Below are 14,182 nucleotides of genomic sequence, written 5' to 3' on the forward strand. Positions count from 1 at the left end.
AAAAGGATTAAGAGGGGGACTTACCTCATCAGTGATTAAGTGAGTTAATGTAAGTAAAGTGCCTTGAAGCAAACAACAGATAATAGCTATTATTACTATTATTCGATGGAGAATCTCTGCATTGTGGTACTGTTGTTTTCCATCTCCTTTCTTCTGAAGAGCAGTAACACAATAGTGTTTTTCTTGGAGAGCACGGAAAATTGTTCAGGCTCTTCAGGCATCTAAAGTCAGCTTTGAGTTTTGCAGGTGAGTGGCATCACTCAGTCAAGGCAAATTCTATCAGAGTTGAGAATGTGGGCCTTTTCTCATCTTTTATTCTTAGTTGATCCAAAAATTCCTCAGGAATAGTGGAGTTGGTCCATTTGGGCTCCTATCTCAGCCAGTGATACAAAGAACAGACATAGCTACCATGGTATAAAGAGAGAGGAGTATTTGCACACCATTCAGAAAATCAAAGAGGCAGATGTTGGACAAAGATCTTATTTGTGTTTGGAAACGTAATAAATATGACCAGTTACAAGCAACAGGCTATCTAAACTCTATTGCTTATACAATTCTATGACTTCAAGCCTTGGTGTTCTGTTCTGCCTGATGATTGTGGGATATGGTTCTATGAGCTCTTTAGAAGGAAGATGTTTGGTATCAAGCTAATTTCTGGAAGAGCCAGCCTGATTCTTTTGTGGTCCTGCTCCACTCCAGCCTCAGCCACCATTATCTCTTTTCTACATGACTCGGTAGCCCCCTAAATCATGTCCCTGCCTTTCCTTCACCCCACTTAGGGTGAGTAGGGTCAGTTCTCCACTCAGGGGTCCACCTTCTTTATAGGAGAATATCAATCTTCAGCGAGGGTCTTAAAATGTCAATCATTGCCTGACCCCTGCTACATCCAACACGCCCAGTGACTTTCCACTGCACTCAGAACAAAGCCCCAAACTTTTTGCATGGCTCCAGGGCCCTGCATGAGGTCTTTACATGCCTCACCAGCCTCATTTTGACTACTTTCCTCCAGAACCCTGGCCTCTGTGGCATTTTAGCACACACCAAGCTCATGCCCACCACAGGCCCTCCCACCTGTTCTCCCTCCCTGAGGAACAGTCCTCACCCTGCTTCATGTGTGCCTGGTGCCCCTTGTTCTACTGGCCACCACTTCTATGTCACCTGCTCAGAGAGGCTCCCCTCCCCTCCCAATGTATAATAGCTTTCCCTGTCCTGGTGCCTTGTTTGTTCTCTTTGGAGAAGACATCTTATCACAATCCGTGTTGACTTGGTTTATTTCTTTGTTGGCCTACTTTTTTGTGTGTTATGCTCTATCTGTCACCCACTCCTCTGCCCCATCAGAATGTCAGTGGCTCAAGAGCATGGATCGTATCTGCTCTTGTGTTGTTCTACCTCTGGGGAGGGCCCACATGGGGTAGGTGCTCCCTAAATATGAAAGGAAGGGAGGCAGGGAGGGAGGGAGAAAGTCCCTGGAGAGGGGGACACCTTTCCAAGGCAGCCCCATTTCCTGTGAATGTAGGTGGTATCCCTGCTCAACCCTAGTGTTACTGTGCAAGTTAAAAATAAAACCCTTGGGTGGAGTGAGAAGCCTTTAAAGAGGCTGGGGGAGAGATAATGAGAAACATGAGCCAGCCAACGCAGGTCCAGCAGGATGTGGGACCGGCCAGGAAGCAATGGGATCTTGGCTCCGGAAAAACACTGACTTTGGGGCTGCAATAGTCTGACCAATGCACGACTCCCGATTAGTCACCAGAAGCCTCTCTCTGGATCTGCTGTGTATGAAAAGACTTTAAAGTGGCCAATTCAGGATATGCTTCCATCCTAGAGCAAGACGTGGTTAGAGGTTTCTAAAGAGATATTCTTTATAATTCTTAGAACAAGGGACTCCACACCCCTCCTCTGCCTGCCACGGGTCAGAATAAGAGGGAGAGGCCTGGAGGGAACGAGAGGCCATAAGGCCTTCATTGGCTCACCCTCCCTCTGACCTCCCCTAGGGCCCATCCAGCGTGGGAGCCGAACCTCCCACCACAGTAGGGCTGCAGCCAGAGATCCCAAGGTGAAGCCGCCCTCCAAAGGCTTGGCTTGGTTCAGGGGCGGTGTGAGGTGGGGAGGGTCAGGTCAATGGGTCGTTAGAAACAACTCGGCCATCGCCTTGGAAACGCTCCCCCCTGTGCCGCATGCATCTGGATCCACCCTGAACCAGCTGTGTATTAAACCCTCAGACCTCAGTGGGAGGTGGGGAAGCCTTAGGGAGGGTCATAGTGGGACAGGAAGAGGTCCACCTTCTGTACAGGAGAAAATCTTCAGGCCTTAATGAGAAGCCTAACGACCCAGGGGAGCAACAAGTGAAAATCCATATTCTGGCCTCCCTTGGTGAAAGGATGGGCTGAGGGGAGTGTGGGGGCTGCCAGCATCCCCTCCTCCAGACTGCGACCTGGACCCCTTCCCAGAATCCATCTCTCAGTGCTGGTGCGGAAGCCAAGTAATGTGCTCATGGTCACCTGGTGCAAGGGAATATTCTCAGACCTCGAAAACATTGATCACCACTGGGTTTTTCCATATCCACAGCTATGAGGCAGTCAGGAGGACCACAAAAGAAGGGGAAGAGAATTAGCAAGAATCAAGAGAGACAGCTATGCTGAGAGCTTTACATGCCACCTTGAATTTAACTTCCACACCGTCCTCTGAGACAGGAGCTCTTACAGATAAGGCAACTAAAATGTAAACAGGACCTGTTCCCCACCCAAGGTCACCCAACAAGGGAGGGTGGAGCATCGGGCAGCCAAAATGCAAAATGGCTGTGCAATTTACCACCTATAATAGCCTGTCCTTTTATCTCTGCAGTCACTGTCCAAATGATTTGAACTCAAAGCTCAGTGCCAGGGGACATTGAGCAGAATTTTCAAAACGTACATATATTGAGGAACTGAACACCCCCTGGCTGGTTGGGAACCCCAAAGCCTTTTTGTGCATTGAGCAAAAGGGATCTATTGAAGTCAACTCTTCTTTAATCATTTGTTGGGAACATCTACAGCTTAAAACTTCTGAACAAGTAGCCTGTGTCTGCCCTGGGCTTAACCCCTTTAAGGAGGCTATTTCTTTCTTGGCTAGTTCTAGGCTCCTGACATGAGGATTTCAAGTGCTTAAAAGGCACAGGATAATAACCTTCCCCTGGAAGAAAAAAGACTGACAAAGGAACAGCAGGGAAACAGGTGACCTGCATGTCCTAGTACCATTTTTTGAGTTCAAGTATTCTCATGAAGACTTCCAAAAAAACCTTTGCCAGAAAATTTGCCAGCCGCAACAATCATTCTTTTCTTATTGAGCAAATACTAGGTGCTGTGCATTGTGTGCTAAAACATTTTAGGCACTCTACATGGATTCTCTCACTACATTCTTACACCAACCCTATGAGATACGAACAAGTTACACTGATGCAGTGCTGGCATGTACTATAGACTTTAGATATATTAACTCACATCTTCCTGTCAACAACCCTAGGACAGAACTGCTGCTATTATCTCTATTTTATGGAATCAAAGAGGTTGTGTAACTTGACCAGGGTCACGCAGCTATTGAATGTCAGATCCAGAATTCACACCCAGACAGTCCCACTCCAGGGTTCATGCCTTGACCAACATGCTACCCTACCAGAGTGCCACAGGCTGTGGCTCTGAAATAGGGAAAGGTTAATGAGAGATGGGTCAGAACTGTCAGAAGTATTCCTGTCTTCTTCTGTGTGAGCTAGCTTTCCAAGGAGCTTAGGGCTCTGCTTCACACGCCTTCAGCTGAGACATCCCAGGACCAGCCTGGGAGAATGGCAGTGAGCTTTGTGTGGCCAACTGAGTGAAGATTTCATCCTTGGAAATAACTCTCAATTGAAAGAAACCATTCTGAAGTCACCCTGCATCTCTGCCATTTAGAAAGATCCCCATTTTTACTTCAAAACAAAAACAAAAAACAAAACAACAACAACAACAACAAATCAAGGCTCAAGGAGGAATGTTTTACTCCTATAACTTAAATACCACCTTATCACCAAAGGCAATGCAGCCAACTGCAAAAAGCCTGGACTGGCCCAGGCAGCAGCTCTCTTCTCCTCTGGGCTGCGAACTTGTTCTGCATAGACTCCAGGGAGCGACTCTGGAGCATTCATTCTCAACTTTCCTTTAGTTGCTGTTTCTTAATTCTGATAGATATTCTGACGAAGGGTAAGAAGAGTCTCATTTTCTAGAAGCTCTTTATGTCCTTAAAGGTATTGGTTCAGCACTTTGCACACATTGATTAATCAATGCAAACTGCTTCCACTATTCCCATCAGACTGATGGGGAAGGCAGAGATGAGCTACATTGTCTGTCTCCATGGGTGCAAGGGCTGGAACATGCTGGATCCATGTCTCCCTTCTGGGTGCCTGACATCACTTGTTTGTCTTTGATGCCCATCAGCCAAAAGAAGTTATTCATCTCTAAGCATGAATAATACCACTAGGGTGGATTTTTCCAGGCTTCCGAAGTGAGTTCTCTGCAGAGATGACACTAAGCCGACTAAGCCAGAGCAGCTGACACATAGCATAGGGTCCTGGGAACTGCAAGAGGCCAGCCCACCTGAGTTAGGGTGAGAGGCTCTTTATGCAAAAGTCTCAGCTTTACTTTCCAGGCCCCTTTCCAGAGCTATAAGGGGCAACAGAGGGTAGAAGGTCCCATTGCTGTCCTGAGTCTTGGCTTTAACACTCCCAACATTTAGTGATTCACTCAGTCATTCATTAGACTGATATTTGAGCACCTACTCTGTGGCACGGCTCTGTCCTATTCACTGGGGATATAGCAGGGAGCAAAACAGACAAGGTCTTATTCCTGCCTTCATGAGGCTTACATTCTAAGGGGGAGAATGGGTAATAGAAAGTTTTTTTTAAAATTGACAAGAAAATTACGAATTGAGGTAAGCGGCATGAAGGAAAAATAAGTCAGAGGGGAGAAACAGGGAAAACTTTTGGAGGAACTGACAAGAGAGGCAGGGCCTGAAGGATGGAAAGAGGCCTGCTACCTGAAGAACTGGGGGGAAAGCATCCCAGGCAGATGAAACAGCAGTTGCAAAGTTTGAGAGTCAGGAAAGGGCCTAGAACAGCAGAGGAGCAGACAGGAGGCCAGGGGCTGGATGGGTGGGGGTGATGTCGGATAGGTGGGAGTCAGATGGATCTTACCCCCCAAGAGGCCTCCTGTCTACTTTCTCACCTTCCTGAAAATCACCACTCTCCCTTACAGTATGCTTCAGGAACTCATCATTGCTAAGCCAAATCCAGTCCCTCTGCTCAAACTAAAGAGAAGGGAATTATTTTTGTGGCAGACGGGGTATGTGGTAAAGGCATGGCGTTCGGTTTTATATGCAGACTTTTTACATACGGATCATGCCAACAACAGCTGAGAAGCTCCCCAGCGATGGATGTGTTTGCCTCGGAATGGAGTCATTCAGGCACCTGCAAGGCTGCAAACACCAAGCTGGGACTCTCCCTCACCCGCAGCACCCACCCTGCTGCTTCTTGGTGACATCATGAAAAAGGCAAATTGGGCTTCGGGTACTCTGCACTCCTCCTTTCAGCGCCCTCTGCCCCTTTTCAGGCTTGTCTCCACCCATTCTCTCCCCCAGTGCTCTCATGGGCTCTGCCTGGACTAATCTCTGCCATTCGCCACAGTCCCTGATGAATAAGTCACCTTCTGAACGCACGCCTGCTCCTGCAACTTCAGGCAAAGTACAGGCAGGCAAAAGAGAGGCTAGATTTATAAGACCTTTCTGTGTCCTTCAAATGATGCCAAAGAAGGGGCTGCCTAGTCCACTGCAGTCTGAGCCTGGCCCGGCTGCCCAGCTTACTAATTAGCTGTACTGACAGGAGAGTCCCTATTCAGACCCTTCCCAGTGGAGCCATTGCAAATTCCTCTGTTGAGGAAGGACTATGGCTAAAACACTTTGAGGAGTGGCCTGGAACTTCACTCCCTAATGGCCAGGCACCCAACCTTGGGTATGTGAGCTCAGAAAGCCTGACGTCTCTCTCCAGGGCTGACCCACTGCTAAACCTTGCCATCTGCTCCTCTAGCCCATCGTTCCCTTCGTTGAAATGAGAGACTGCCCTACATAGGATCACTTTCTCCCCTGGCTTTCTAGGGCTCACAGCTTAAGGAACTAAATCCTCAGTATGGCCACACAGTCTGACCCCACCTGCTTCTTGGGTTCTGGCTCTCCCCTTCATCCCTGCACTCAGCCACACTGGCCTTCCTCCCACTCCTTGGTGATGCCAGGCTACCTCACACCAGGCAACCTTTGTGCATGCTCCTCTCCTTGCCACCTGAAATATTCTGCCCTCACCAGTTGAAATCTGCCGATCCGTCAGACCTCAACCCAAGCCTCACCTCCTCATGGAAGCTTTCCAGGACCCCCTGTTGGGGTCAAGTTCCCCTGCCATGTGGTTTTTCAGGACCACTCGGTAGAATTGCTGCTTGATTGATGTCTATACCCCCATCTAGCCTCTAACTTTCATGAAGGTGGGGGCTCTTGTCCTCAGGCACTGCTGTAGCGCAGTGTCTCACATGCCCTCTGGCACACAGGAGGCATCCATGCTGAGCTGAATGAACCTGACATGGCCCTCAGTAGGCCCATCCCAATCCCCTCTCCCTTTCCTCTTTTCCTCCAGCCTCCCTTCTCTTATTTACATTTGCTTCCTTCCTCCCTCTTCACTCTTTCTGTTCATTCCTTCTTCCCTCTTGGGCCTTGGGCCTACTTGTTGCTCCCAATTTGCCAAACCTTTGCATAATGTGTAGGCCTTCAACCAGATCACCCCAGAGCCATGGCCTAGCGGGGGAACCTAGGAATCTGGCTTTCTACGGGGTTAGTCTGTTATGGTTGCTGTAACAAGCACCATAGGCTGGGTGGCTGAAACAACAGAAACAAGAAACTTATTCTCTCACAGTGTTGGAGGCTGGAAGTCCAAGATCAAGGTGTCAGCAGGGTTGGTTCCTTCTGAGGCTATGAAAGAAGGACTTGTTCCAAGCCTCTCTCCTTGGCTAGTAGATGGCCATCTTCTTCCTATGTCCACTCACTTTGTCTTCTCTCTATGCATGACACCAGTTATAGTGGAGTAGGACCCATCCTAATGATTTCATTTTAACTTGATTATCTCTGTAAAGACCCTATCTCCAAAATGAGGTTGCATTCTCGGGCAATAGGGGATAGGGGGTGAATTTCATCTTATGAACTTGGGGGTGGACACAACTCAACCCTAACACCTACCACCACATGTCCATTGCCCCAACTGTCTTCGACTCATTGAATGAAATAAAAATAAGGAAACACCAGACATGTCTTCTGAAGAAAGGACACAGGAGTCTGGGAATGGGATGGGCATGACAGGAATGGCAACTGGAGAAAGACACCCCACCGAAGAATGAGAAAGGAGCGTGGTACTGACAGGAGCTAAAACTACTCTCATTGAATGGCGTAGCAGTTAGTTACACATCTAGGCTCTGGTAAGCTGCTAGTTCTGAGTTCAAATCCCCACTCAGCCACTTACTACCAGTGAGGTTTTTCCGTTGCTCATAAAATGTGGGTAATAGTAATACCTCACTTATGGGATTGTTGTGAAGATTAAATGAGAGACTAGCCCAAGCATAGGGCTTCACAGTGTACCCAGCACATAATAACTCAATATGTACCAAATGTGCTGTTATTGTTATCATAATAGGGGTGGTCTCACCAGGTATTTCAGGAAGAAGTGATGACAAAGAAGAGGGTAATTGCCATGACTGAGTCCACACGACTCTGTGTTCCCTCTCACAGTCACAACGAGAAAGGCAGCCGAGCAACGGCCAGACCTGATCTTCTTTAATTGTGCTCTGTGGACCAAAGGCAACAGAATTACCTAGGCCCCACCCAGAAAATGCAGAATCCTGGGTCCCTCATGAAGGCACTGAATCAAAATTGTGGGGAGCAACCAGGAACCTGATTTTTAAACAAGTTCCCCTGTGATTCTTACGCACATTAAAATTTGAAAACCCCTGGACAAGGCCACAGGTCCTGGAGGAGCAGAGATGAGTCATGTCCATGAGTAATACCCCATGTTGACACAGCCCTGGTGCAAGGTAGGCACGCCCCTCACACCTGTTCTCATCACCAACATTCCTTGGGCAAGGTCAGGAGACGGTCTTGAGCAATTCGGTATAAAACAAATCTCTGTTAAGTCACATTTTAAATATAATATTTAGAGGGATTGCATTGGCAAATCAAATTGTTTTCATTATTGTAAATTGTACTGTGCTCAGATACTTACCCAATCTTGACTTCAAGTTTAGCTCAACATGACCTCTGGCCTTAGGCTTGAGGATTGTAAGGCCCCCTGGCCCAGCACGCTTGCTGTGCTTGGGGCTCTGTTGTTAGCACTCTGTTTATTTTGTTCTTGGGCACCATCCACTACCTGGTCAGAAAAACCTTAGCCCCACTGTTCCCCAGTGCCTGTGTTCATGTCTTGCCCCAAAGACCCAATCCCAGAGGCTACGGGTCCTCAAGGTTGAGATTCTACCTATGGCCCAAGCTAAGGTCCTGCCATCTCTTAGCAGAATTTCCAAATCCTGGCCTACTTTCTAGGGTCTTCCAATATCATCTGGTGCTGAATTCCTATCACCAAGCTCCATGTGCCTCTCAGGACACCTCTCATAATCCCCCCAAACCATATACAGCCTATCAGTGAGGAGCACAGGCTCGCTGGACAGCCTAGGTATGAAGCTTGGCTCTGCCACTTGGTAGCTGTGTGACCTTAGCCAAACACCCCACCCACCAAGCCTCAATTCCTGCATCTATAACAGCCCCTACTATTATATGCAGCGTTGTCATGAGTATTGAGTGAGGTCATACACTTACAGCCAAGCACAGTGCTTGGACACAGCAAGGGCTCAATAAATGTTGGGGACCAGTCCAAAAACTGTTCTATGTCTGAGTGCGCATACATGTGAACAAAGCTCCATGCCAAAGCAAATGTGTCTCCAAGCTACCCAAGCAGTGGCACCAGGGGTCACTTATAGAGTGTCACTTTGGGCTTTGGGACAAATGGACTTGTAAGCAGCCTTTTCTCCTCTATTTTTTTTTTTTTTTTTTTTTTTTTGAGACAGAGTTTCACTTTTGTCACCCAGGCTGGAGTGCAATGGTGTGATCTCGGCTCACTGCAAACTCCGCCTCCCAGGTTCAAGTGATTCTCCTGCCTCAGCCTCCCAAGTAGATGGGATTACAGGTGTGTACCATTATGCCAGGTAATTTTGTATTTTTAGTAGAGATGGGGTTTCACCGTGTTGGCCAGGCTGGTCTTGAACTCCTGACCTCAGGTGATCCACCCGCCTTGGCCTCCCAAAGTGCTGGGATTACAGGCATGAGCCATCGCACCTGGCCAAAGCAGCCTTTTTAGAATTCACCTTTGAATAATAATAATAATAGCAAATACATAGTACTCACTATGAGCTAGACCCTGTGCTGATAAGGGCATTACTCATTTGATTCCTTCCATAACAAGGCTGGTACTTTATTACCCCCACTTTACAGATGAGGAAACCAAGGGCCAAAGTCACAGGACTAATAAGTGGCAGAATTTGGATCCCAGGCAGCCCAGCTACAGAATCTATGTACTTAGCTAATGTGTTATGCTCCCTCTCGTAAGTAGTATAATTTAATTATTAAAAAGGAAAGGGGAAAACAAGGAAAACGTTAAAGACAGAGAAATGTTTTAAGCAGTTAGCATTGGCACCAGGATTCTTGCAAGTGAATTCAAGAAGCTCACTTCTGGCTGGGTTTAAACCATGGTGTATTTAATAATCAAAATAATTGCTATTCCTTCTCTCCCCTTTTCTCTCCCGGTAGGCCACTGGCCCAGATGCTTGTTCTTGTTCCTGTACCTTGGACTCCTTGCTTATCTTTCCGCTGAGTTGGACAGGCCAGCCCAGGCCCATTCTCTGTTACCTGCCCACCCAATCAGTCCCCTTCCTTCTCTGTGGTTGTTTGGGCTGGATCCAGTCATATCTCAAGATGGGGACACCTTGTTGGTACTTGAACATTTGTTGATTAGTGAACCCTTTCTTCAGAAAAAGTACTCTCACCCACACGTATAGATGTTAGATTTACCTAAAGCATGGTATGCCTATGGCACAAACAACTTCAGATTATTTTTCCAGCAACCTAAATCAAGGGATACTGTATTAGCCATGCAATGCTTATTTAATGAGGTGGAAATGGGTGTGTCCACTCTGCACAATACCTAACCCCTGGGAGCTAGCATACAGGCTGACAGTGTCAGAGGCGTTCGAACCAGAGCAACTCCATCTTGAGTGAGGGCTGGGAAAATGAGGCTGGGACCTGCTGGGCTGCATTCCCAGAAAATTAGGCATTCCTAGACTCCAGATATTTATGGTTAAGGGAATAGATTGATAATGTTTACTACACAGACTCAGACTTGGGAGTGTCCAGATAGCCCGGTATTTTGAGAACAAAGGCATTCCTAATTTTGCTTTAAAGATAATATGGATTCTTGCAAAATATAGTAATTAAGAAAATTAGGCCGGGTGCAGTGGCTCACACCTGTAATCCTAGCACTTTGGGAGGCCGGTTGGATCACCTGACATTGGGAGTTAGAGACCAGCCTGAGCAACATGGAGAAACCCCGTCTCTAATAAAAATACAAAATTAGCCAGGCATGGTGCCGCACACCTGTAATCCCAGCAACTCGGGAAGCTGAGGCAGGAGAATTGCTTGAACCCAGGAGGCGGAGGTTGCAGTGAGCCGAGATTGTGCCATTGCATTCCAGCCTGGGCAACAAGAGTGAAACTCTGTCTCAAAAAAAAAAAAAAAAAGAAAAAGAAAAAGAAAATTAATCCTTTATCACAAACCCTTGTAGCAGAGCACATCTCCCCATGATCTTTTTAAAATCCTATATATACGAGCATGGTACCTAGGATGGATGTGTTCCTCCTCTTACTTTTGGGAACACCCTACTCTGTCAATGGAGTAGCTGTGCTTTCACCACTTTACTTTCTTAATAAAAAGAAAGTGCTTTTGCTTTGCACTGCGGACTCGCCCTGACTTCTTGCTTGCTTGAGATCCAAGAACCCTCTCTTGGGGTCTGGATCTCTTTCCTGTAACAGCAGTCCCAAGATCCTAATAGTTTATGTGCAGTTCACAGAATGCATGTCACCTAAGTGAGTGGCTGCACTGTCCCAGGATGAGATGTCCCTTCAATGTAGATACGGCATATGGATGTCCGCCCACCATCTCCACTAATGTTATCATCATGGCTGGTGCTACTCACCTGTAAAGTCAAACCACTTAACCAGATATGGCTTCCTTGATCCTTTGCAGAACTAGTCAAGTCATATGTAAACAGCAGATTTGAGAGAGAATTTAAAAGAAACTCATTGTGTTTTCTCTTAAAGTTTTGCATACTAAGTTTGCTTTGGATTACATACTTCATTTGCAAACCCATTTATTCACATTAACAAAGGCAGGGGCAACAGAAGAAAGTCTCTCTGAGTCCCTCTGCCAACAGCAAATTGTTGATCTTGCCTTCAGATCAACATCTCAAGAGGGGACTTTCCTCGGAAGCCCTCAAAGACCAACACAAAGAAAACAAAGGAAAAGGGAATTTGTGACTGTGAATCAGAGTCTCCACCAAAATCCTCAGTCATCCACACTGACAAACAGCTCCAGTAAACTGCTGGCCACCCTTCACTAGACACCACTTCCCAAAGCGAGGCCCACTTCTTTCAGCCCTGATGCCACTGCTGCTGGCTCACTGTTACACAGAGCTGGCGGAGGGGCAGCCTGGCTCGCCGTCAGCCAGGATGCTCATGTCCTCCCACTGGGTCGGGGAGCTAACTCGTAAACAATCGCATCCCTGTAGAGAATGAAAGGAAAAGTGCCGGTCACCAGTGCAGAAAGGAGGGAGGCAAGTGGGGGTGGTGGGGTGGTGGGTGGATGTAACATAGCTAGAGAATAATGGAGTGTTTGAATTCTGCTGAGGCAGAGTGAGCCCTTGGGTCTCCTTGGGTCTCTGAAAAGTGGGTACTTGATTAAATGCCTGAAATTTCCATCTCAGTATCTGGAGGGCTGCATTTCTGAAGTGCTCCTCTGCAGCAGCCTTGCATACCTTTGGCATGTAATTGTGATGTGGGTGTGGATAGTGTATGTGCCAGAGACTCTGTCCATTCTGACTCCTTCTTTCCTAGTGCCCATCGGAGGGGTACTGAAACGAGGATGTGATATTCCAAGATCAGAAAGGAAGGAAAGAAGTAATCCGAGTGACCATGGGGCCATGGGAATACCACCCTACCAAAACCCTGAGCTGACACACCCAGATAATCCTAAACTTCAGCCTGACTTCTATATCAAAAGGTTAATAAAATCTAAGCTGCCCACCATGTGGACAGCTTCTCCAAGGCAGCTGAATATCCAGGCTTCCCAAGAGAGAGCTAGTGTGACACAGCAAGATAATGCTAGCCACACTCACCACAGCCAGACTTACCGCAGCTTTCTGCTTCTGCCGAAACTCAAGGGCTGCATCCAGCACTTTAGTAAATGAGAAATGCCTGCCCCCTCCAGCCCTGATTCAGGGCCAGTGTCAGGCGGGCACTGGAGGAATGGAGATAATGTGGCGGCATGGTGCATTCATATTTTTGCAGTCTCTAAACTAGAAGTACTATTTTTACATGTCTGTGACATCAGCACGCCCTTCCCCCAGAGCAGTCTGCACCATGGTTTAAACCCAGCCAAAGGTGAGCTTCTTGAGATTCACTTGCAGGAGTCCTGGTTCCAGTGCTATCTGCTTGAAACATTTTCTTTCTTCTCCAAGTAGCATTACATTTGCACTTGGACACACACACAAAACACACACACACACACTCACACACACGACCTCAGCTATAACCTGCTCTGTTTCCCAGATCAGATGCCCTGATTCTTACCTAAAGAGCTTGTAGGCCGAGGGCCGTACCTCTCTCCACACTCGCTCAGTGCTGTCCCAGGGGAAGCAGAATCCACTTGGTGTCTTCTTCTCTGTGTTTGTCACTGTCACTGTGCTGCGGCCGCCGCCCCAGCAGCCCCAAGCCGGCTCTCTGAACCTCCAGGCTACTGCAGCTCTGAGTGGGGAGAGGGACGGGCCGTGGCATGCACATCAGGTTGCTGGCCTGCCTCCAGATACCATGCCACAGAGCTGGCTACCCGTCCCTAGGGCTGTGTGGGAAATCGAGGTGGGGGGGGTAGGCTGGGGGAGCCAAGAATGTCAGCCTCTAGGTCTATCTCCGGTCCTTGTTTATCAGTAGAGGGGACCTGCCTTTAGACAACCGCCCACTCCCACACCACCCGCAGGGATGCACACAGCTCTAAGCAACCCCTACTCTGGACAGCCAGCAGCAGGCCCAGGAACACAGAGCCATTGGCCAGCCAGGAGGGAGGTAGAGACAGAAGACGGTGGCAGCAGCTACCCTGGGTGTTATTTTAACGTGGTTTGTCTTGGGGCAAATGTCTGAGCCGAATGGACTTCTGGCCCGTCTGAGCAGAATCCTGTTTATTTTGAGGCCTGAGTCGCCAGGGAAACAGCAGGTCGTGGCTCGGAGACTCTCCTCTGGAGTCAGAAGGCTGCTGGATGAAAGGGAGGCCTTTTCTGTTCTGTCATCTGGCATCCCTGCATGGGGTGTAGGTGTCTGTGTGTGGCAACGTGTATGTGTGCGTGTGTGTGTCTGTCTGTGCCATCCCCAGAGCCAAGCCCTACAAATGGCATTTTGCGAAGTCAATCCAGGCGAAAGCCATCCAGGTTGGGACTGGCGAGGGGCTGCAGAGGTGGCAGCTCTGTCCTCCCTCTCCACTGTTCAAGCCTGTCCCCGTTGGATGAGGTGAATCCTCAGGTGAGCTCAACTTCAGGGGTGGGAAATTCTTCAATGGGCCATGGACATCCTCTTTAGACTTCTGGCCAGGACAGGGTAAGGAAGGGAGGGAGCTGTCTGGACAAATAACTCTTTGGCTAGAAGGTGGGGAATAAGGTGGACTGAAAGGATATGGATCAAGAGCTGTCTTTGAAGAAACCAAATGAAAACATGATTAATAGTTTCCAATAATTGAAGAATCGCTCCTGCTTATGCAGGCGTTTGAGCCCAGAAGGCATGAGTATGTG

At 48.0% G+C, this 14,182-nt stretch overlaps 1 protein-coding gene and 1 long non-coding RNA gene across 2 annotated transcripts in view; one reads left to right on the top strand and one right to left on the bottom strand.

Moving 5' to 3' along the window:
* The window catches only part of FGF1 (fibroblast growth factor 1), a 92,798-nt gene extending 80,082 nt beyond the window's left edge, over positions 1–12,716 (bottom strand). The window contains 1 exon segment of the mRNA XM_003829101.6: positions 12,539–12,716. Coding sequence (XP_003829149.4) covers positions 12,539–12,681 — 143 coding nt within the window. The 5' untranslated portion in view covers positions 12,682–12,716.
* The window catches only part of LOC117980394 (uncharacterized), a 427,289-nt gene that overhangs the window by 347,182 nt on the left and 65,925 nt on the right, over positions 1–14,182 (top strand). The window lies entirely within an intron of this gene.

Source organism: Pan paniscus, chromosome 4 (assembly GCF_029289425.2).
Source record: "Pan paniscus chromosome 4, NHGRI_mPanPan1-v2.0_pri, whole genome shotgun sequence".
Classification (NCBI taxonomy): domain Eukaryota; kingdom Metazoa; phylum Chordata; class Mammalia; order Primates; family Hominidae; genus Pan; species Pan paniscus.